This window comes from Patagioenas fasciata, chromosome 27 (genome assembly GCF_037038585.1).
Source record: "Patagioenas fasciata isolate bPatFas1 chromosome 27, bPatFas1.hap1, whole genome shotgun sequence".
Lineage (NCBI taxonomy): Eukaryota > Metazoa > Chordata > Aves > Columbiformes > Columbidae > Patagioenas > Patagioenas fasciata.
The window spans coordinates 5639108-5663437 of record NC_092546.1 but is presented as its reverse complement, the minus strand read 5'-3'; the positions used below and the strand labels follow the sequence as shown (position 1 = coordinate 5663437).

At 50.4% G+C, this 24330-nt stretch overlaps 1 protein-coding gene across 2 annotated transcripts; it reads right to left on the bottom strand.

Moving 5' to 3' along the window:
- Positions 1 to 2821: 2821 nt before the first annotated feature.
- On the bottom strand, positions 2822 to 22788 carry HOMER3 (homer scaffold protein 3). 2 transcript variants are annotated; one of them, XM_071799756.1, is made up of 10 exons: positions 22219 to 22788; positions 14733 to 14877; positions 13252 to 13408; positions 12247 to 12378; positions 11731 to 11838; positions 8757 to 8878; positions 7736 to 7892; positions 6781 to 6891; positions 5705 to 5785; positions 2822 to 4928 (listed from the first exon to the last, which is right to left on the bottom strand). In XM_071799756.1, the coding sequence occupies exons 2-10, from the start codon at positions 14744 to 14746 to the stop codon at positions 4740 to 4742; spliced, it is 1071 nt and encodes a 356-aa protein (XP_071655857.1). In that variant the 5' UTR covers positions 14747 to 14877; positions 22219 to 22788; the 3' UTR covers positions 2822 to 4739. The 2 variants fall into 2 exon arrangements, with proteins under 2 accessions (XP_071655857.1, XP_065714638.1); XM_065858566.2 differs by lacking the exon at positions 14733 to 14877 and having other exon boundaries at positions 22219 to 22782.
- Positions 22789 to 24330: the final 1542 nt, after the last annotated feature.

The following is a 24330-nucleotide window of genomic DNA, read 5'->3' as shown; positions in this document are numbered from 1 at the left end:
TGTGCAAGTCCCGGTGACCTACAAAGTGGACAGAACCCGTGGAACAGCCAGTGCTGCCGCCTGCAGAGCCCTTCCCTGCACACCACGGGGACAGAGGTGATGCCATGGGGACAGTGGCACCCGAGGAAACTGAATTTGGTACCTTTGACTGTCACTTCCCCGGTTTGTGCTCAGCAGAGGGGCTGCAAATGATGCAGCAAATGCTGCTCCCGCACGTTACCTGTTGCTGCGGCTGCTCTTGTGTCCAGAATGTCGTTTGTTCTTACCACAGATGTCTCATTTCCAGCACTATTCCAGCTGCTGCTTTTTTGGTAGGATGGAGAGAAGCTGATGGAGGGGGCAGGACCTTGTGCGGAGATGATTAGTGCTGTAGCTCCCGTTCTTTTCCCTCAGAGCAGAAGCTGCCTTTACACACTAAAATCTAATAACGATAATAATTATAAATTACTCTGGGAAAGGGGACTGCGAACCTCATTGGATTTGGGGGGCTTTATTATGTGTTCATGGCCGTTTTCCAAAACACACATTTAATTGCCTTCTCTGGTGCACGCGGAAATTGTCTTCCAGCGTGTGCATGTGTGGGGGGTGTTGTGCTCCCAGAGTACGTTTGCCTGTGCTGTCAAGTGTAAACAGACCATTTCGGAACTAAAAATAACTGATCCTCTGAGTAACAGAGCAGCTGATCTCTGCAGCCCAGATGCAGGAGCTCAAAAGGGTTAGGTCACCTATTTTTCATTAATGGTGCTATTTAATTACAGATTCCCCTAGGTTGGATGCTTTGGAGATGTAAAACAAAGTGCCTGGCTGCTTTCCCTCCATCAAGAACTTGCTTCAGTGTGTTCTCCCAACTATACAGATATCAAGGACAATCTGTTAAGTAACTTTGATGTGAGGCTGCCTAACAACAAATTACATATTACCAGGGGGCTCTGCAGCAGCTTTCTGAGAAGAGAATGATTTTTACCTCCTGTTTTAAATCACTCAGTGGAGTCAGGGCATTAACCAGCCTGGGCTGTGCTGGTCTTTTCTTCTCCCGGCTCTCCAGGCACCTTGGAGATGTTGGTAATTTCAGTCCAACAGTCCTTCAGGGAGGGTAATTCTGTGCTTTGTGGAGGAGGAATCGCAGGCCAGAGAGGTGCGGGGGTTTGCTGCCAGGTCAGCTCCGGGTCTGGCCTGGATTTGCGTTCCTGCTCAGCCTGGAGGGCTGGGATTGGCATCTGTTGGATGAGGTTTGCATTAAACACATCCTATTTCTCTGAGGCTCTATTATCGGCACGTCCTGTAAAAGCGAAGCTCCGTTTCCTCTTGCTGAGCTGGTCAGAAGGACGTTGTCTCAGGTCTGGATGCAGAGCAGAGAACCCCACCTTGCATCAGAACATTGTGCAAAGAGGGGAAGGTCACAAGATTTTTTATTTGTTCCTCCTGATCTCATACATGAGCCATTTTCCTCATGTTCCCTTTATTAATGTTCTGTCTGGGTTGTCTATGAATAATTAAGATCCTCATTTGCCAAAAGAACTAGGTCTCTCAAGGTACCTGCAATCAGTAGCATTTCTCCTCCGGCAAGGAAGCTGCTGTTACTTCGCTGCTGACAGTAATTGTTATTATGAGACAGCCACAAACATAAAACTGCAGCCTGGCTTTTGTAACACAAGATTTGCTCCTTTTGAAGCACAAGAAGCATAAACAGGGAAGGGGCGAGGGTTGGAAAGTGGATGGTGGGGATGTGTTAGAGCTGCTGTTCCGAGACACAACTGAAGTCCTTTCAAAACGCTCGCTAGAGTGGGGCGGAGGGAATTAGTCCTTTGCTGCTATCCCCTCTACAGGAGAGTTGTCTCATTGCTAACTGCACATTTAGGGTATTTGTGGAAATAGCTGGTGATGAATGAATTTTCATTAGTTTAGAAGAGGGGAAGACGGCAATGGCAAGTGCCCCGCGGAACCATCCATCACACTGCCCTCAATAAAAGACTTGGAACAAATGCCGAGCACAGGACAGATCTAATCAAAAAGCCGCTATTCAGACTATTCTGGCAAGGAAGAGTATTGCGACCAGCACCCGCGGGGAAAAGTGTAAAGGAAAATGGCTTCTGTTCCCGATTCCTGACAATGGAAGAGCAAAGCTGTGCAGCAGGTTTCCTTATATTTGTGACTTGTTGCATAACTCACAGTCCTCCTTGCATGACTCACAGTTCTTCTTGCATGACTCGCAGACCTTGCACTCAACCTAAACTGTCAATGGGCCAATTGTCTTTGCTGCAGGTCTAAGCGAAGCTCTCCAGTGATGCCAGGTTGTGCTTTGAGGATATAAAATGCATAAGTGACGAGAAGAGGCTTCAATAGCGTAAGAGTTGGGTCTGACGCTCTCCTGCTGCCTGGCACAGGTCAGGGCCGGTCCTGGGCAGCACCGTGAGCCATCACAGCTGCCGTCTCCGCTGAGCGCCGCGCTGCAGCTTGCATCTGCCCTGCTGGGATGTGCAGCAGCCTGACCCAAGTCCTCCCTCTCCGTTTTTGGGAACGGTCCGAACGTGGCCTCTCAGGGGAGGGATGATTCACGCAGGCGCGGCGCACACAGCTCTGGTCAGCCCCCAGCAAGGAGCAACACAACACGGGCGCTGGCCAAAACACGCGGCTCCAAAATGGTCTGAACTGCCAGAATTTATAGATCCAAACCCATCTCTGCCTTGTGGGTCACAGCCACAGAAGTGTGAGAAAGGACTGGTACAGAACATCAGAAATATTCGTTCAGTTTCTCCCGTAGTCCCAAATCCCACCCTCCTCCCTCCATATTACAGTGACGGAGATGCAAACCAAACACACCTTTCTTGGAGCTGATTTCTATTTCAAAAGAAGGCTGCTCCTGTAGGAATCAAATATGGACACTGGCATGGGGTGGTAAACAAGTCCCTAGAAATTTTTGCCACCCAATTACTTCCTTCCCTTCTTAAATACCCTGAAACAAATATTACTACAGTAGCTCCAGGCTCATACAGTCGTGAGAACACTTCATGCAAAAAAAAAAAAAAAGAAGTAAAAACCAACAAAAAAACCCCACCCAACCCTCAAACAGCAAAGTCCTTCCCTGGCTATGCAGGTCTGGAAATCTCGATGCTTCCTCCTCAGCCCTGGGAGAGCGAAGGGCTTTGCCCAGACAAGAACAGTCACCAGCAGGTTCCCGAGGTGCCGGAGCTCATCCTGCTCGGACTCGCAGGCAGTGCGTGGAACGGTGGGCTCCTCCTGTGGTCACTGGGCGAGGGGGAGAAGAGGCGGCCCCGAGGAGCCGCACCACGTCCCACAGCTCTGCCAAGAGCCGGTGGCATGCGGAGAGCTTGGTACTTGGCACACGGCGCTTAGTAAGTGCCGGAGTTTCCACAGACCTGCAAGGCATTCCTGTCTTTGCCTAACTTACAGTGGCAAAGAGGGCAAAAATAAAAATAACAAACCAACAAAATCCAAATCCATCGACACTCCTGTAAGGTGACTAACTACTTCTACACAGACACTGCTCGTCATTCAGCACGGGGCTAAGCATGCTCCTAGGTAACTACGGGGGTGCAGCGGGTGCTGCGGGGGGACGCAGCTTTTCAGGTCTCTGCGGTGCCTCCCTCAGGTCCTGTTCAATTCCTGGTACTAGACAACATCTACGACAACTCAACAAACTTCCCACAGGCCCTGCAGGGCACTGGTCCCAGCGTGCTCCAAACGCCTCCGGTTCTCGTTTAATCCGGCCAAGCACGGCAAGCTGGGACCCATCCCCTCCTCTGGGAACGCTGCTCGGCTGACACAGAGCAGGACACCTCTGTGGGCTGTTTCCCAATTAACAAAATAAAAGAAAGAAGGAAAAAAAAAAAAGAGAAACCAAGAGCAACTGCTATTTGCTCCATTTAATTTCAATTAACTGCAGCCCTCAGAGGCCAGGAGAGACGCCAATCTAGCAGTTTGTTGGCCATCCCCTTAGGTATGGCCCATTTCTCAAATGCCCCTTTCCCAACCAAGCCTCTACTCTTCTCAGCTTAAAGTTTTAACAAGTCATTAATTCCCACTGGGTTACACTAGTAAGAGCTTTAAAACCTGCAGTTCTGTTCTCTCTGGAGGACGTGACTGAACAGTGAAAGGACATGTGGGCAGACAAGCGCCCTCTCTGCAGCGGGGACGTTGCTGCCTCTGGAAGCTCCTGACAGTGACCAGTGCTAATGGATCCTGTTGGAAAGACACGATGTCATTAGGGTTGGGAAGAGGAAAAGGAGGAACTGTTGTCCTTGGTGCGCTAGAACGTCTCCCTCCCTCCCTAGGTGGGGAAACAGGCAGCTTATTTGCAAAAGGCAAGTGGTTTCCTAAAAAACTACTGAAAAACCACAAAGGCTGCTCAGCCCCTTCCCCTAGAAAACCGTAAAAATAGTGGAGACACAGTGTGGCGGGAAGGCTGGGACGGCAGCGCAGGGACAGCTGCTGCCTGGACCGTGCCACAGCCATGGCAGGGTCCAGAGAGGTCTGACTGTGACGTGTAGATGCTCCCTGTGGAGGATTTGGGAACTCAGGCCCCCTCTGCCCGCTGTCTGGGCGCTCAGCGGGCAGCACGTGGCTGCGGCTGGTCTCACACCGTCCAGGCAGCTGCTGGTATGTTGGCGTAACCTGCCCAAACGGGCCTCGAGGCTGCTCTGTGACTGTAATCGCTGTCAGTGACCAGTCCCAGCTTGGGTCCCTTCCTCCGGAGGTGTCTCCTTGGAACGTGCTGCTGCTCAGTTGCTCTCCACCAGCTTGGCTAGTCCTTGCCGGATCTCACTGAGCTCAAATATCTTCACATCCATTATCTCTGCCACCTTGGTGACCTCGTTCTGGATCTTCTCCCTCTCAGCCAGGGTCTCTGCCAGTGTCTGCTCGGCCAGGTGAAGGCGCCGCTCCAGCTCTGTGTTGCGTGTCTCCAGCTCCTGCCAAAGGACACAAGGACAGTGAGGTGGCTCCCCCAGCACTAACAGACGCTGCTTACACCATCCTTATCTCCAAAAACCAGCCCTGGGCCAGGCTGCCCACACCCAGCTAGCCCAGGCCTCTAACCGTTCTTTCACCGAGGGACACCCCTATCTCCAGCTGCAGCTCTCCAGCACACATGTATAAGCTATAAATGCAGATCTCCTCGCACGCCTGTCATCTCCAGGTCTGACAGTGCTTGGAGATGTTATTCTGCCATGAAAGGTGGTGCGTGTGTATGGGATGAGCCCCACAGCACATCCCCTCGTTCAGCAGCTCAGAGGTAAACACAGGCAATGCCCCCAGAGACTGCACAACAGACTGTGCCTCCATCTGTGTCCTCGCCCTGTGGTGCAGAGCAGCTTGCATCCCCCTCCCAGCCAGACCGAGCCAGAGCTCTGCTCCCCGGTCACCCAGCCACCCACACGAGACCTCGGAGGGACCAGGGACACTACCGGTCCTGCCACAGTCCCACATCATGGGCTACTGTGAGCGCTGGAGGAGAGCACGTGAAGGCTGAGTTTGCTATTGCCAGCTAATTATGCCTCATGTCGTGTATCTGATGGATATGGGGAGCGTGGAAGAAGGCAGAGATACAGGCAAGGACCTGTTCCCATCATCCACGGGCAGAGACAGGCACGGCAGCTCTGCAGCATTCACTCTTTGGTTTGAAGGAGAAACAGGGATGGATCCATCTAGTCCGAATGCTGAGGTGTCCCAGATCTGCCATCCTTACCTGAAGCTTCTGCAGCATCTCCTCACGCTCGCCCTCTGCTTCCCATCGGCCACATTTCTGGCTCTTTAGCATCTGAATCTCCTAAAACACCGGGAGTAAGAACATCATGTCAGGGTCACCCCGTCCCATCGGGGCCAGCTCCCACCACAGACCCCAACCAAGGCCCCTTCTCTCTCTCCAAAGATCACATAACCACACTCAGCTCCAAATTTTAAAACCTCCATTTCTAACCTTCTAATTCTGTTGTACCTGCTGCTTCTCTCTAAGCCCTTAGTCCCTATCCTGGTTTTTACTGGGACAGAGTTTCCGGCTGGGATTAAACCACAATAGTCCCTAATCACGATGACCACCTGAGTGTCCTCTGCTCCCTGCTGTGTCCCTGCTCCAGATCAGATCCCACCCAGGCTCCTGGGGCCAGGGTCCCTGCTCAGCTGCTGGGCAAAAGCCCCTGCACACCCTTGTTCCAGTGGTTTTCCTCTAGCCTGGGTGGGCTGGGGAGCGGGAGGAGAGATCTCATTAAGGATCAGGAACCCCAGAACACCTGCCAACCCCCACACACCTCTGCTCTCCAATCCTCACTTCATGGCTCCAACCTTAAGGCTCCATCCACACCCCCACTGAAGCACGGCCACCAGAGCCTGCAGACGTGCAAGTCAGAGAGACTCCCCACACCTCCCCTCCTTCACTGCCTCTGTAATTAAAGCTCTGCTTTAAATCACTCATTTAAATGCAGTGGAAGTGAGAAGCAATTACTGCACTAGAAGCTGACTGCAGCTGCCAACGGCTGAGCGGGGAAGGGGTGAGACACAGCCCTGACGTTTGTGCCGTGGCTGAGATTTTCCACTCAAGGCTATTTGCACGGGAAACTCCCAGCACTTTACTCTCAGCTTTGCTTCTCTGGGGCAGGAGAGTCCTGAGAGGGCTGCGCTCGCTCACAGAGGTTGCTGGCTCGCCCAGCAGCCTGCACAACAGCACAGGGTGCTATCTGATCACATACAAGCTGGAATGACAGACAGCATGTTGGTGATTGACAGGCCACCCAGCTGCAGGCTTTATTCTGCTTCGTGGGGTATTACCTCGTCTTTAGCCTTTATCAGTAGTTCCAGCTCCTCCAGGGTTTGGCTTAGCTCTTCCTTGTTGTTCTCACTGGAGGAATCGTGAGCACCCTGTGACTCCAGCTCTGCTACCTACATGGAAGGAAGCACAGAGATACAGGAATGTCCTGACACCTTATCACCCCCAGTCATTCTCTGTCACATTTCAGGTTCCTTGCAAACCCAACCAGGCTTACAACAGGGTAGCAGCTCCCACCCTGGGGCTGTTAGGAAAAAATTCTCTCCTTCTGCTCTGCCTAGATCATGCTGCAGCAAAACTCAGTCTAGAGACTCTGTCTCTGCTTTCTCTGCAGGATTTCACTACCAGAAAGCTCTACTGACTGATACCAAGCACATGAGCCTTCAGCCCACAGTGATGGCCGGACCCAGCTCCATTTACATCCCCGGGCAGAGATTGCCACTCCTCTGCGTAGATGCCCGCAGGCCTCCTCAGTTGATCTGTGGCCTCTCTGACATTATGTAGGTCAAAAGATCCCATTATTCCAACCAAACAAGGGCTTGTTTGTACCACGCCACCCGGGTTTCATGATGTTGCAGCTTGGATTTGAGCTAATTATAGCATAAAGAGCAATCTTCATCATTCCTGTCAGTGGTCAGAAGACTGCCCAGCTCAGGGAGGGCACAGACCTTTCTCAGTATTGCTGGCAGCTGGGAATTACCCCAGAAAATCTGAAGGGAAGCTGGTATTTGACTTTGTGCTTTGGTTTCCTCCCTTTATCCACAGCGTCTCAGCACACCCTCAACTTGCTCTGCAGAAAACAGGAGCTCATGTGAGAGCTCCCTAGTTACATGGCCTTATTCCTCAACATGTTTCCTCTGCCAGGCCCATGCAGGATGGGAAAATAGGGTCAAGGGCAGCGCGTGGCTCTGGGACGGGGCTTCCTCTGACCTGCTCTGTATGGGCCCCTGTGCTCACCCGCTGCCGCAGCGTTTCCGTCTCCTCCTGATAAGCAGCCAGCTGCTTCTTCCACTGGTCCACGTTGGCGTTGGCTTCATGGAGAGCAGCCACCAGCTTGTTGTTGTTGTCCTGGAGGCTGAAGAATTCAGCCTCCCACTGGACCTCACTCACCGAGCTGTGTGAGAGAACAGGGGAGGTGCACAGGAGAGTGTAAGAGCGTGAAGGTTTCTCCCCCGCCATGCTAAAATGTGCCAAAACCACGCTTTTGGAAGTGCTGGGCAGCTCCCTGCTTTCTGTTTGGCTTTCATGTCACTTCCCAAATTCAAATGTTTCTTCCAGCCCTGAATCTGCATCTCTTTCCTCTGTCCCTGGATAACATTTGACTTTGAGGCCACGTGTGCTTGAAACTGCAGAAACCACACTGTGAGATTAATGGGGTGGGGAACATACAGCTACTATAAAGAAGCTTTGCAATACAGACTGTGAATCCAATAAAAAAGTCCTTATTACATCTGAGTTTGCTTTGAATAAAACCCTACCACTCCAGATTCAGGAGAGGGTAGCAAAGGACACTTGCTTTTGATTTAAAAATATTCTAAGTGTTCAGCTGGGAGCTCAACAGGAGCCACACAGCAGAATCCAGCCCAGAGTCTTTTGAACAGACAAAGAGTGGAAGCAGCAGGGACTTTGCTGGAATCAGGGGAATTAACACAAACGCAGCCCTGGGCCAGCTGGAAAAGTGTGAACATCTTCTGGTCTCACCAACTACTGATCTGCAGATAACTGGCATCGACTCATCCCCGCTGCGGGCACAAAGAATTCTCCTTCCCACGCTGCCTGAACAGCAATTTCACCTTCAAGCTGGAATAACTTTTTACTGGGGAGGAGGGTTTGAGCAGCAGCACACAGGGGGCACTACTTGGCTACCTAAAGAAGTAGCTTTGGGTCAAAAGCATTTGGAATGACAGTAACATGCACCAAATCCTGGCAGAAGAGATAGCTGAGGAGTCAGAGCACAGAGCACTTGTGGCAGCCTCACCCTTCTGAAAGCATCTTCTTCAGCCGCTCCTTCTCTGTTGTTATCTCAACATCGGCACTTTGGCTCCGGAACAGCTTATCTTCTCCTGGCCCATTGGAGCTGATGATGGGGCTGGGAAGTACCTGGGGGATGAGGAAAAGGTGGTTTGTGATAACACTGTGATCCTTGTGGCCAACAGGTCTCTGCAAACTCGGGGGCTAATTCTCAGTCCCTGAACTCCGGTGAGAAACTCCAGCTTTCAGTCCCAGCTCCCAGGTAGTGCTGGGCTTGTCTACACAAAGAGGGTAGGCAAAGATCCTCATGTATGACTCAGCAGCACCAGTCATGGCACAGCGAGGACTTTTGTGCGGACACGGGCCTTTCTCTTGGGTCAGGGGGTTAGTGCTTAGCTCTTCCAGTAGCTGCCCTGCTCCTTTTTCCCGTCTTCGTGCTGGGGCAGCGATCCCAGCGCACAGACACCCCAAGCAGGTGGGCTCACAGCTCGCACGCACCCTCTTTACTGGAGGTACCGAATTCTTTGGCCCTCAGCTTCGCCTTGAGAAATGCCAGCGATGTCCCAGCCGGTAACCCGAGTCCCGCGGCCGCGCTCAACACCCCGAGCCGCTCAAGCCGGCCGTTTCTGGGTTTTGCTGAATTCTTAATAGGATTTTCTTGCTGGTTATCAGAGCAGTGGAAAGACTTAATAAACTCTAAACACAGACCTGCCAGGTCACCTGGGTTCAGTCACACGTCCAGCTTTTCCACCTTGAATTTAGACACCAGGTGCCATCAGGACAGTGTGTTTTAGTGTCAAGGGAGGGAAAGGCGTGAGAGGAAACTCACAGACCCTGCACCAACATATATCCTTCCCTATGGCTCCATATTCCCATGCACAGAGCTAGCAGAGACAAACAACGCGTCCTCTTGGGCTGGAGGGGACGGACAGCGGAGCAGAGCTAATATACATATTGTACATCCCCTGGCGGCTCCCAGAACACCCCGTCTGTACGGTCTCCTCACTCAGCAGGGAAGCAGCTTGGCACCGACAGGGCAAACTGAGCTATAAAAAGATTCTCTGAGTGATGAGTCTCTGGCATCCCAAGTTGGGGGCTGTGACCAGGTGGCTGGAGTTCATAGGTAGCACTCAAACAACCACCTGCCTTCGGAGTTGGCTGACATCTATAAATAGAGCCAGGAGATGTGCTGACCACCAGCTTCATGATGCCTTCCAGAGAGTGACTGAGAAGTGAGATCTGCAAAACAACCCTGTCTTGCCTCTGCCACAAGCTGGGGAAACTGAGGGAGGGAAGGGGCAGAAGTTTCCTCTTCTGGTGTGTTGAGCTACTGTGAGTCCAACTGAAACTGTTAACAGCTGAAGATGTTCCACACTGTTTTGTTGCTTATGTTATCCACAGTGATGTACTCTGCGATGGGGATGCTAAATGGGATGGACATTGGCCTAAAAGGTCCTAGAGGACAGAAGAGAGCTGCTACCCTGGGATTTCCCCAGCTCTGAAAATCCGCAGTCTAAGTAAACTGGTGCAAATGCAGAAAATGAGGGAGCCTTGATTTAATTTCAGGAGACAGATCTGCTCTCTGCTCACTTGCAAACAGAAACACAATCAATTATTCAAGGATGAAACTCATTTTTGAAGCTCTGTTAATGCAGAGACTGCGAGTGGGACAGCGGGAGAAGGGATGATGGCCTGATGTATGCACCGGCTGGGGAAGGCAGGACAAGATCTGCGTGTCCACATGGCAGGGGACACGGCACGTGTCACCACGCTGGCTGCCAGATGGCTGCAGGCAGGGGCTGTGCATACTCCAACTCCATACTGTCCAACCAAGAGATAAGGCTGAATGGGAAAAGTGAGCGTGTGTTCCCATTGTGGCAGTTTTAATGCTGCTGAGTCAGGTAAGAAAGGAGGACCAGAACCTTAGGCCATTTCTCTGATGTGTTTTCATGTCCTGTTGTACACCTGATGAGTTCTCCCTGGTGTAAAGAGGATAAGAGGAGTATCTCTCCTCCCAGCCTCCACCTCCTGGCCAGGAGAGCTCTCGTGGCTGCAGCTGGCCACAAATCTCTGCCTCAGGCAACTATAAATGACCAGAGTCTTCTACCTAAAACTTGGGTTCTGCAATGAATTCTCTACCCTACTCCCTTCTCCATTTGCCACTCATTAGGATGGGGCTTAGAGTCAGCAGGAACCAGAAGCCGGGCAGATTTTCCCCATTTCTGCACCCCACATGACATTTCCAGTCTCTGCAGAGCCACCGCCTCCACCTCCCCCTCTCTTCCCTGCAGGCCAAGGTACCGTTCGCACTCCCTCCTCCTCCTCTGCTGCTGCTCCATCTGTACTCAACCCGGAGAACGCAGCGTCCTCCATCCCACAGCTCCTCTCCTCCTGCCAGGAGCTCTGGGAAACGCAGAGTCACCTCTGGAGTGAACTATTTGGGAGCACAACTTTGCCAGCAGCACTGAACTGCTCCACCAGGGGAAAAAGCAGGGTTAGAGTTCTCCATGGCTTATCTGCTCCCCTGCATCCCGCTGCTGCTGGGGTTGGTGCTACACAGGGAGAAAGGTAAAAATTGCAAGTGCAAGGCATGTGAGAATGATCTGTGATGGGCTTAAGCTTTCTGGCTTGGTCTCCTGGGGGAAAGAAAATTGAATGACTGGCAGTCATGCACACAGTTCTACCATAGGGGACAGTTCCTAGGGGAACAGCACAGCTTCTCTTCCACGTTGGAAATATGGCAGAAAAAAGTCTGGCCAGGGCTCCTCAGTCACCAGCTCTAAGAAATCAGTTTGTCTTTTCATGGACCTCCATGGTCAGAACCATCACCTATCAGACACACCTGGAGAAGAACCTTCTGCAGTCCCTGAAAAGGAAGAAAAATGGCTGGAAATGCCACACATCTTCCCTGCTGCGATCTTCAACCAGGTGACGCGCACTCCCACGTGCTGTTTGCCCGTGACTGTCACACTGAGCGTTACCTGGTGAGATGTGATATTCAGGGCAGGATTGGTCAGCTCTGTTTTATCCTGGGACTTCTCCCTCGCCAAACGAGCCGCTTCTTTCACCTCCTGGAACTTCTCTGCAAACTAGAGGAGAGTGGAAAAGTCACTCTGGTGCTACACCAGAATGCAGAACAAACTATAATTAAGGTCCGCATTACTCCTCCTCCCTTTGCTGCTTCATTCAACATGTTTTTAATTCTCTTCAATAATAAAATTCAGGGAATAGCCCATTCCTGCCCCTGCCCATGATTCTGGCACTTGGGGCTGTGGAGTTCGCTAAGTTGCAATGACAGAAATTGAGCCCAAAGCCCTAAGTCCATTTGTGATGCTCAAAACACTCTGCCAATATTATTTTAAAGTTCTTCCTAGCAGGTTGCGTTAGATTTTAGCACAGTGGTAGCAGCACTGGTAGGTTTCTGAAGTCTTTTCTCCAGGGTTTCAGGGCCATTCCCCCTGCTCGGAGCAGGTTCCTGCCAGCAGCTTCAGCGTTACCTGGGAGAGATGTTGCTCTGATGCAAAGCCCAAGCCATACACGGTGTTGGCTCGGCTGTCTGCCCATTGTCCAAACTTCTGGGACGTCTTTGTGAAGGTCATGTTGGGGGTGATAGTGCTGTTGATGATCGCCTGCAGAGAGAGGCAACAACCAGAGTCAGAGAAAGCTCCAGCCTGGAGTGGTGGGGTGGGATTGATCCCTCTAATCCCTGTGCATTTAGGAACTAGGGGTAGAAAGCTCTGGCTTTTAATCTCTAAGACAACAGTTTAGGCTTCTGATGACCAAAAGTCTTTCTAGTATGGCTTTATGACAATAAAAATCTAAATCATGGTGTCTGCTGAAAAAGAAACAAAAAAAAAGGCTTAGTATCATCAGCTTCCTCCATTGCTGGAAGAGAAGAGGCAGCGTTGTCTCTGGGGACAGAACAACTTTCTAATGTTCTCCATTTTCATGGTAAGTAAGAAAAAAATGGCTTAAACAGCAGTCAGGACTAGGTATTACGAAACACTCTCTGCTAGGCAGGGAAACAAAATAAACTGCCTGGGAAGACTGCTGAATCTCTGCCATCAGAAGGCTCCAAGAACAAGCCAGTCTATCAAGAACGGTTTAGGGAGGGTTAATAGTTTTTTGTGGAAGTGACCGAACTGACTGCCTGAGACTCCTGCACCCTCCATGTGTGACTTCATTACAGCTACAGGGGATGGTTTAGCACAGGCTCTCAAAAAACACTTGTATTTTGGATGCTGAAGTTGAGAATAGAGTGGAATGGGATGACACCAGACCCTGGGGCACATTTTTCATCAGCAGGGATTCCAGTGTCTAACACTAAACACACCTGAGCGCGGCAGCAGTTTTACCTTCTATTCTCCGCAGGGAAGATGCTACAGTGCCCACGCTGGGGAACTGACCAACCTGACACCAAAAACATCAGCTCCACAACAGATTTTGGCTGGAAAAAAAACTCGCTGTCAAGCTGTGCGATGCTGTCAGCATTTGTCCCCTACCTTGGTGCCCCCCACGCTGATGATCCGGTACACGTTGCGCGTGGCATCGTAGAAATAGGAGACGGTCAGGGCGTGCTTGCTGGCTGGGATCCAGTTCCGTTTGGTGGCAGGGTCGATCTGGAAAACGTGGGCCCTGGTGCTGAAGATCGGCTGCTCCCTGCAAGAGAAACAAAGGGGGCTGTGAGGGCAGAGGGGAACTGAGCAACGGGGGAACTGCACCATTTCCTGGCACTGGGGTTGCATTATGCACCACCAGCAGCACTTCTGCTATTCGCCTGCTCTCCAGGAAACTGAGACACTGGGTGCAAAGTGCTGCAGCTCGCAAGGACACAGCATCTCTGCTCCCCCCGTACCATCTACTGTCCCTTCTTATTAGGAGAGTCACAACCCAAATTCTCCTGCATTCCTGCGAGTTGCTTTTCCAAGATCTCTGGGCTTCTCTGTGCTCTCCCCAGGAGCCCTGCACATCCCTGGCCCTCTTCTTCACCAGTACACAATTTCTCTGGTTGCTGTATTATTTGTACTTCATAGGATATCTCCAAGCTGGAGCTCTAGGGAAATGGATGGATGGAGGACGTGTCTGGGATGTGAGCACAAAAAAGCGTCTTCCCCTCAGCACAGCTCTTCCTCCCTTGACTCACGCTTGGGAAGCGCATCCTGCAGCGAGAGGTCACATCACAGGACTAAAAGCAAGTCACTTAACAATGAATTAAAGGAAACACTTCACCACACAATGTGCAGCTGCTGCAAGAAAGCACTGAACCAAGCACTGCCTTGGTTTTGTAAGCAGTAATATCTGAGCTGAAATAAGGAGCTGAATCTCGGGCATCAGGATGTAACGTGAGCGGGTCAGGAGGCAGGAAGGAATGTTTCCGTGACACAACAGCCCAGGTGCATCAGGGCTTGGGGTCTTCCCTTGCCATACTCTGTACCCAAACCTACTGAAACCTGATCTGACTGGAAACACCCCACACCCCCACGACAGCTGCAAACAAGGCGCACTCACAATCCTGCCACATGCAAGCCCCCAAATCCAGACATCTCTGTTTCTTCCCCATTTCAAGCCATCGCAGCTGCAATGAGCAGACCTTCCCATCAATCCAAAGACAACTGTACCTGGTGCTTTCTGAATCCATTACCAGAACTTAGGAAGGAAATAAAAGGCTCCCTGCTACCTCCTGGTTTCAAGCCTGTTCCCAGGTTACAGTGCTGACTTGGCTCTCCTGTCCAGAGGCAAACTGCACCAGGGTCTGAACCAGCCCTGTCTCAGCATCCTCTCCAACTGGTTTTACTCATCCACAGTCTGTTTTCTAAACGAAATTCAAATTTTCCAGGCTGCAGTAAGAGAGATACTAATTTTTACATGGATTACAGCTTATCCTTTGAGACACAGTACCTACACAGCAGGGAGAAACTGATGGTTTTGTACCTTAAGCCCCAATTTTGGGCTCGTGTCAGAAAGAACAGAGGAAGGACATTACCTAGTCGTTGACATTTGTTAGTAAAGGTAAGACAGACTAGAGGCCACTGGAGTTAGTACACGTCTCTCCTCCAACAGCTTCTTTCTCAGGTCTCCTAGCCGGACTGAGCCTCCTTTTTGGTTTTCCCTCCACAGTGATTCATTTCCTAGCGATGGAAAAGTCAGCTGTTATTTATCACGCAGAGCACAGACAGAGCGATCAACCGGGCAACATTTAGGAGCTTTGTCTGTCCCAAACTCGCAAAGCTTGTGATTTGTAACGATTTCTCATCGCTGAACAAGTTTTCTTCCCTGTCATGGGAGATAAATGGATGGATGAGCTGTGTAACTGGAGTAAATCCCTTTGGCAGCAGGGGCTGGCTGTTGGGAGAGGGCCACGGAGGAGCCGGGAAGGCTCTAGGGTTTCCAGTCAACACGTGATGCTGGTTGCATGACGGAAAACCCTCCTCTGAGATCAGCCCTCACACCGGGCAGCTATTCCTGTGCTCAGCAGCGAGCTCTGCACCCAGAGTCAATGGAAACCATCCTGTTGACGGCAGCAGGTTTTGGACCAAGTGATGTTTCAACAGCCCCCCGACCGAGCACCACCTTCCTTCTGAGCACCGGCAGCGGGAAATAAAACGCCACTGGAAGGCCTGTCAGACAGGAGAAAACCCATCATCACGAGGATTAGCTGATGCTTTTTCTGCTCCCCCGAGGCTGCTTTGGCTGCTCCCTCGCCCCACACAGCCCCTGGGCTCACGTGCTCTTTTCCATGTCTTGGGTACACTGAAACATTAACCGCTGACAGCATAGATGGAGAAGGTTGCTCTACTTTTTGTGCCTTCACGTTATCGCTTGCTGTCTCAACACTCTTCATGCATTTGTTCGTGCCTTATGGTCTTCCCCGGAGCAAGAAAACTTCACGCTGTCTACAAGAGACCTATCCCTACCAGTTATGCATGCAAAAGCCTCGCAGATTCTCCGAGCGGGCCCGCTGCCAGTCACACCAGATGTGCTTTGCTTCCAACAGACAGCAAACAGCAGCAGGGCACGTCAGCAACCCCACCTGCCTGCTGCCGAGGAGGGAAACCCTGCACCCGCCTCCCTCCCAGGGAAGCAAAATATGCAGAATCTCCTGAAATCATTTTTCGCGTCTCCCCTTTCCTCACTGCAAACGGGAACAGTTGCTGCCAACTTGTTTTGTCTCTAATCACAGTGACTGGAGATTGTTTTATGAGGCCAGCACGTTATTGCCTTCTCACAACCACCTGAGCATCGTGCCAGGCTGGCACGGGGACAGGGCTTTCTAGGAAGTGGTTGCTTAAGCTCTGGAGGTAAAGCTGAACAACAGCTCTATGCTCAGCTTGGGAACAGCACAGAGATATTAATGCGCTCCTTTTGCAGTGGTTGTGTAAAGAAAAAAAGCATTTTGTTTGTTTAAAATCCATCAAACAACACAAATTGTACCCAGCTAGTAGAATTTCATTGTCGAGGATGCTGGGCAGCCTGGAAACCTGCCCTTCAGTACTCACTTGTCTGACAAGGTTAAAGCAAATGCTACAAAAGCTCTCCTAGAGCCTAAGTGGTGGAGCACAACAAAACAACAGACAGAAAGAGGAGGCAGAAATGCAAACCAAGAGAGAAAAAAAGCAAGAAAGTCTGCAAATCTCCAGGCACATCTCTAAGAACACACGAAAGGCTTATTAAATGGAAAATGGCTCTACCTCACCCTTTCCACCGTTCCTTTGGCAGCAAAGAACCACGGCAGGGTTTGTCACAGCGGAGTGGATCAGCAAGGTGGGGACACAGGCAGGACAACACCACTGCCAGGCAATCAAAAATAGTCCTGAAAGTGCCTCAGATTCAAACTGTTCTCTCTCCCGTTACAGCCCTCTTTTCCCCTGTGCTTTAAGCGTATACACTGGATACACCACACATCCCTAAATGCTGACACTTCTCTTCCTGCTCCCAGCTGGGAGTTCCCATAACAATGCAAACATAGCAGTGAAAAGGGCATGTGTAAATAAAACCACTTACATCCCCCCAGGGTTGTCCTTCGCAGATAATTAAGAAAAACCAAAGCAAATGACTAAAAGGACAAAGATCTGGCTGAGACAGAGACATGATCAGCAAGTGCCTGATGGCAACTGGACAGGATCCAGGTCAGCATTTGTTCCCAGCCCAGGGGAAAGGGCAAAATTCAATATCCCACATCCCACTGCTAGCTTAAAAATGACTTGTCCCCAGCGAATATGCCTTAATATCCCAGCAGCAGGCTGCCAGCAAAACCAAACAGCTGAAAATGAAATGATGATTGAACTGATCGAACTATTCTAATGTGTTCTCCACATCAGCAAAGCACCTGGCTCCAGGATGCTGGCTCAGTAAAGACCCACCTGCCTCCCCTCCTGGCTTCTCCTTACAGAGATGCTGAAGAAGGTCACTGTTTGAGGAGGACATGTGAATACAGAGTTTGGATCAATCGTTTCCGATTTGCTCACTGCCCGGACTCTCTGACTCAGTGGTCATTAAGACGACATGTAAAAGCGCATGCTGCTCTCATTTCCACCTTGGTTCTTACATTATTCCCATCTCTACAGCATCCAGATTGATTTCCTAATGAATAGCTGCTTATTTCCACCGTTGCCAGGAAAGCAAATCATTATTTGTCCTCTTAATTTATGGTCTCAGCAGAGTAGCAATGGACCGAACAGGCCAAAGGGACCGAGTTCGCTAAGGCTGGACGAGGGACCTCGGCAGGTCAGGACGCACGGACGCGATGCCAAGACCCTGGAGAAGCATTGCCCCGTGCCAAGGAGCACAGATGGCATCAATTCAGTCCCTTGCAGCTCGTTTTACCTACCCCAACTTCAGCTGCCTGTTGGGGCCCTCAGACCACAGAGTGTCCTCAGAGAAACTGTATTTTATTGCTTTTATCTTCTCGAGGTATTTCCAATGCAAATAGCACCTCTTTGGGAAGATCCTGTTCGACAGTTACAGGCTCGCTCTCTCTTCAGCAGGTTCCTAAACCTAAGGGCAGCTGCTAAAACCCAGCCCTCCTGTCAGACCTCTTTGAAAAGAGAGAGGGAGAGGAAGAAATCAGGGGTTCATTGTTTGCTTTGGATCTTTTCTTGCAGCCAGCGATGTCTTTGCTCAATAGCCTCTACACTGGCTTGGGGAGGGGTCTCTTTCTGACCACACAGCTGCTTTGACTCATGCTTTTTCCTTGTTCTTCTCAGATTTTCTGTGCAATCCAGAAGATTTTTCCCACTGAGATGCTCTTATTTTTCTGTTCTCAGTAATTCTCTCCTCACAGCCCTTTCTGCCTGGCTGTGACATGCCCATTTAGTTAACTGAATTGCTTATCACATCCTGCTCACCTGCCCCCACCCTTTGCTGCATGACCAGAGAGACAAAACCTTCTGTTTGCTCTGGAGGGGGAAGCTTCTAGAGTCACCATTCTCCAAATTTATACTAACGTTTCCACCCGTTTTCAGTTCCAAAGCTACAAAAGAACAGGATTCAAACCTAGACACAAGTACAGAGTTTTAAGAGAGATTCAGTGGGTGAGTTCAAGTTCAAAGCACTCCAGGGACACAAACGGTGAATAGGTCTGAGGTTTTAAATAAAGTATTTTAGCCACTTAAGGCAGCAGCTGGAAGGTGCTGGGGAGGCTGAGCGGGGCCCACGTTAACTGCATTTGCCTTGGTGCTGCTGGATGGGGTTCAGCCAAGGGCACCTCTGTGAAGTCCACACACTGCTCCCCAGCCTGCACCTCCTCTCGCTCACTGCAGCTCCTCTTTGCAGGGATATTCATTTACTTGTCAGAGAAAGGAGCATCTCTGCACTTGGCAGCAGAGAGAATAATCACTTCAAATACTTTGCTCTGCATCGAGGCAGTGATCCCCCTTCATCTAAAAACCACACCGAAAAACGCCTTGCAAGGAATCACAAAGTACCAGATCAGCAGAATCACTTGTTTCTGTGGGCCACAGGCACACCAGCTCCGCCACAAGGGCAGGGCAGGGCTTTGGGGTGCAATGTTCCTGTTGATAGCAGCAGGATCCCTTCAGAGCGCAGAGATCTACAAACATTATTTTTGCACAGTGTCCTGTGGCTGGGCTCAATATGCAGCCACAATGAGCAAGCACCCCAAAAAAGAGGCCATCCTCTGATATAAGGCCCATTGCCAGCCCCAGCAGGACTTCCCAGGTCTCACTGCAACCTTCCCAAAAAGCCCTTTCTCTTGGCAATGTCTGGTTTGCTGGCTGGGTGTTCGCAGAGCGGCTTGTGCAGAGCAGAAAGGGGCAGGTGAGAGTCCCCAAGAGCTGGTGCTCGGCGCTGGCGCCCAGCCCAGCCCCACGCTGAGTCAGCGGGAAGGCTGAGCGGCTGCGTCAGGGCTCTGCTCCTGCCAAAACCCCCAGAGCAGCACGGTCTGGATCATCTGAGCGAGGATGGATAGGGGGTAATATGTGTTTTAGACAGACAGAGCCCCGGATTTCAAAAGGCAGAACTGGAGCACAGAGAGGGCACGAGAACCCATCTCCTCCTCCTCCTCCACTGCTGTCTTTGTTTCCTTTTATCTTCCCTCAGCAGCTTCAATAGCTGCTGCCTGTGTGTCAGTGCTGTTTGGGGAAGAAGTGTTGGGTTAATGAGAGGCAAAGCTCATCTCTTTCCCTTTGCGTTTCTCCCCAAAGTCTAACCCTTCCCCTGAGCCAGGGACTGGGTCTAAGTCCCTGCAGAACCTATGGAAACTCCTGCTTCACTGGAAATAGGTGCAGAGAGCGCACTTTGATATTGCCTATCTAGAATTTGGGCGCAAGCCCCCAGGACACTGAGTGTTAGACATGGAACTGCAAAACTGCTTTGGGAACAAAGTTTGGGAAGACGGATTCCCAGCCCTTTGTTGTAACCGCCAGGCAGGTTTTCAAGCCCTCTTAACTGCAGCTTTGCTTTTATTCTCCGCTGCGTAATGTCACCTTGGGGAAAATGCAGAGATGCTTTCAGTGTCCAGATGGGACTGCAGGAGGCCAGACTTGTACCCTAGAGCCACAAAGGTGGAACAGTGCAGCCCCAGCACTGCTGCCCTCCCCTTCTGCCTCCCCCAGCTCCCAAGAGATTACCCGGCAGGGCTTAGCACAGGAATGAAAAGCAGCTGCTCATGGCCTGTCTGTAGATAAAGGGCAGCAAAGGAATCCTGGCTGAATCTGCTCCTGTTGGATCAGCGTGGGGAACAGCGACAGGCATGCAAGGTCAGGCACAGAGTCGGGGGACCAAGGGCATTTAAAGACACAAAACAGCTGAGAGAGGGTTTTTTTTTTCCTTTTCGAAACCAGTCCCCATCTACGGAGCATCCTGGCTGCTGAACACTGTGCTACTGGGTGTCTACAACACAATCTGTGCATTCACCTTCCTGGGACAACTGTTACTTCTGCTACTAAGCTGCAGCAGCTCTTTGAGACACAGAGCACTGCTGGAAGTCTGTACAGCAATTAAAGTTAAAAAACCCAGCCGAGCCAGACTGCAGCTAAGTCATTCCTTACACATTCCAGAAAATATGTCTGGTAATAATTAGAACCAGAGAAGCGGAGATAACACGCACATTTCAAAATGCTCCATGCCTCCAACACATTCTGCATCTTCAGTACAAGCTCCAGGACCCGCAGCACCTCCAGCCATGGGTTCCTGCTCAGCATCGCTAGAGCAAGTCCCCAAAATCTGCTGCTATTTTTGACCTGCCCTTGCCAGAGCTCCAAAAGCAGAACCAGCAGCCGCTCCGACAAGGCCAGCTCAAATCGCCTGTTCAGCAGAGAGGTCAGTGCATGACAGTCTAAATAAGAGTGGGTGAATTAATTTGCTTGATACACATGACAAGTGGGTAAACTTTATACTGTTCAAATGAGAAGCCAGTAAGTTGCATCTACCTGTACATCCATTTGACAATGCAACCAGCAGAGTCACAGAAATATAAGCATCTGTTGAAGACTCAGCTAGCACCTAAATCCACTTCCCTCAGAATCAAGCACCATTTACAACTGTCCTCTTCAGAAAGAAAGTGCTAATGCATTAATATCTACAGCCACATGGTTCCAAAGGAGTCCACAGAGAATTTATCCATGAAAAATAGAACATGATGTTAAATAGAAGGCTAATATGGAGAAATGAGACCAGAATCCCTGCTTTAAAAATAAGTTAACTAAAACCAACTGCCAAAAAGTGATGTAAGAGTTGATGTGCTTTCCATGTCTTTTGTATCCAGAGTCATCTAAATACCACTGAAAGCTACTCAATATCCCCACGTGATCAACATACAAGCAAAAAGACACTTTTATCTCAGGAGTTAAGTGGAAATAAGGAATTTGGGGTGGAAATGTCATCTCTGGCTTAAAAATAGTTTTGCTACTACACCACTATAATTATACAGTGAAATCTAAGCAGACCGAGATAGTGACACGGTCTCAACATTTTCCATGGGAGCTGGTGACCCTCCAAAGAAACCACACAGCTGCCGGGTGTCGCTGCGGTCGCTCCAAGGGTTCATCCACCAACTCTAATAAAGTGCTAGTCCCGAGTTATCTGCTTGTTAAACCCCTCCTGGCAGTTTTAGAAGTTTTACAGTAACTTTGTAGACCGCAGGGGAACGGGGATACTGTCTGACCCAACCTGGATCAGCACACACTCTGCCAGATCCACGCTGCTGTCACTTCTGATTCTTTGCTTGTACTTTTTCTGCCTCTTGAATCTGTGTTGGGCTGTTCTATCACTTTATCTAGATAGACCATGAGGAAAATTAGCAATAGGAAAACAAGCCCTGAAGAATGTTACTTATTTCTCTTGCATTGCCAAACCCGCAGGTTTGGAGGGAGCTGATCAGACAGGCTTCTTACAGACCCACTGTGCTTGCAAACAGCCGGAGTTTATTGCACAAGAAACTCAAAACACGCCAGGTCCCTGAAGTTACATGATTGAGACTTATAACTAGGGCATAAATTAAATACCAGACTAAGCTCCTCTTTCCATGCCAAAATTCACTGCCGCATCCATGCAGCATTATTTCACTCTTGGAAAATCTGAGGGGGAACATAAGCTAAATCATCAGGGATTTTCAATCAGCTACTTATCCATTTAGAAATGCAAACAGGATCCATTTTACTGAATGCCCGAGTCACAACAGCCAAACAAATCCCTTATTTCTAAGTTGTGGAAAAGTTTGTGAACACATCCCAGCTCCAGTCCTCCCACCCAGCCTCCCAGTGTGGATTCACACAACGTACAGATCACTAGAGGCTTCCCTTACATATTTAAAGTTTATTTAAAGAAGTTGCAGAGACTTGCAATTACCTACTTTCTAACCCATGAAATAAAAGGCAAGTCTAAACTTTAAAGCTTGCAATGTGTAAAAAATGCTATTGAAAACCTTCAATTTCTTTTGCCATTACCTTAAAAATAGCTGAGCGGCCATGAATAATAAAAGCAATTCAAGAATAATAAACTGCCAGCCTTACCCCATCTCTGCCTGGGTGTCAGCTTCTTTCTCTCCCGTCCTTCCTTCTGCAGCCTCAAGATCCTCTCCACGTTGTGATTTATTTCTCCCTTCCTCTTTCTTTCTGTCTTTCTCCGGATCCGGATGCTCTTTAAATTTCCTCCGGAATTTCACTTTGAAATCTTGCTAGTTTTGCTGGTGGCTCGACAGGTTCAGTAAACCCCGGGTGTGCGGGGGCAGCGCGGGCAGGGGCCGCTGGAACCCCCGGAACCCCGAACCCCCGCTCCGCGGCCGCCCAGCCCCGCGGTTTCCCCGCTCCGGCTCCCAGGATCCCGCCTTCCCTCCAGCATGGGAGGGGAGCCGCGGATTAGGTGGTGCTTTTGCAAGCCCTGGTAGACAAAGCCCAAAACTACAGAGTGCAGCCACCTTCTGGAGCGCGATTTCTTTGTTCTCTCTTTCTCCAGCCCCCCCTTTCCCTATCCGTTTCCTCCCTACACCAACTGCCCCATCTCGGTCACATTTCTCCGCTTCTTCTCCCGACTTTATTCCCGGGGCCGGGGCCGGCTCGGCGGCACCATCTGCCGGGAAGAGCCGGGAAGGGCCGGGCAGAACCGGGCAGGGCCGACCCGCCGCACCCGGGGGATTCCGGGGGGCCGGACGACAGAGATTTAACGGGCGCTGGTTACCCCTGAAAACAAAAAATTGTGTTCTTTAATCTCAGCCTAGACATCTCCTATCAGAAACAGGGCGCTTTTTGTTCTTCTTTCATGAAGTCATTTCTACAAGTGGAAAATTAACATAGGCCACGAAGACATTTTTATGAAATGGGAAAATACCCTAGGAAGAAGGGAGGCTGGAAAGGATTGGGGAGCAGAGCTGCTCCCAGCGTGTGGCTGTGGCCAGAGGAGCTACTGCAGTCACTGAGTCACAGAAGGGTCTGGGTTGGAGGGACCTTCCAGCTCCCCCAGTGCCACCCCTGCCATGAGCAGGGACACCTTCACCAGCTCAGGTTGCTCAGAGCCCCGTCCAGCCTGGCCTGGGATGTCTCCAGGGACGGTTCATCCACCACCTCTTTGGCCAACCTGGGCCAGGCTTTCACCGCCCTCAGGGCCAACAATTCCTTCCTCATGTCCAGCCTGAATCTCCCTTCTTTAGTTTAAAACCATCACCCCTTGTTCCGCTAAGTCTGTCCTCAGCTGTGACTTCAGTACTTGCATTTACCTCCACTCTTTTCTGTAACGTATTTAGAAGTGAGATTTACTAATTCCTTGTCCCCCATGTCCCCACTACTATCATCCCTGTGTCTGAGGTTACGGTTTGCTGCAGTTACTTAAGCACGATGTATTCTGAGCGCACTGAGGTAACACTGTTTGAAACAACGGCAGGAGCTGGCAGCACACCAGATTTTTGGCACCGAGAGAGCCCACGCCAGGTTAGCAGCAGTGTTTTCCCAGCGTGTTGGTGTACGCTCAGCAAGGCCGTTGCGGGGTGCAGGTTGGAGCTGTGCGGTATGACTGTTCTGAGCTGGCAGCTGAACCGGGAGCTCAAGGACAACTCGCTCTGCGCAGCGCTGAGCACCAGCACTTCTGCCCCAAATCTGCCGTCCTTCCTACGTGTGACATGGTGACCAATGACAAAAGGACTAAAACTGCGCCAAAGACACTAATGAAAGTAGGGCACGGTATCTTTTATATCGACCTGTTAACTGCAACTTATCTATGACTTCTCTTAGGAGCTAATTATTTTACACCTTTAAATTAGGGTAATTAGATCAGCAGGAATTGAACTAAACCCAAATGCTGGTAGCCTTGTGAGGATTTTCTGAGATGGGGTTTTATATTCCATCTGCACTTTCTTCACTAAGGGAAGAGAGTGAGTGTCCCCTAAGGAAAGAATGGAAATCTCAATCACTTCCTTCATTATTAGTCACATACCACTATCCAGCCTGTATCTTGAATTTCCATATAGTCCTTTGCATATAAGGAGTAGGATTATAGCTAAAGGAGCCCTGCAAGGTTCCCTTTCAAACCGAAACAAGATAACTCACCGCAGATCATCTTCTGCATTGCACTGACACAATCACCGAAACACAGCCCGGCAGGTCCTGGGGTAATGGTTTGCCAGCAGCTCTCCA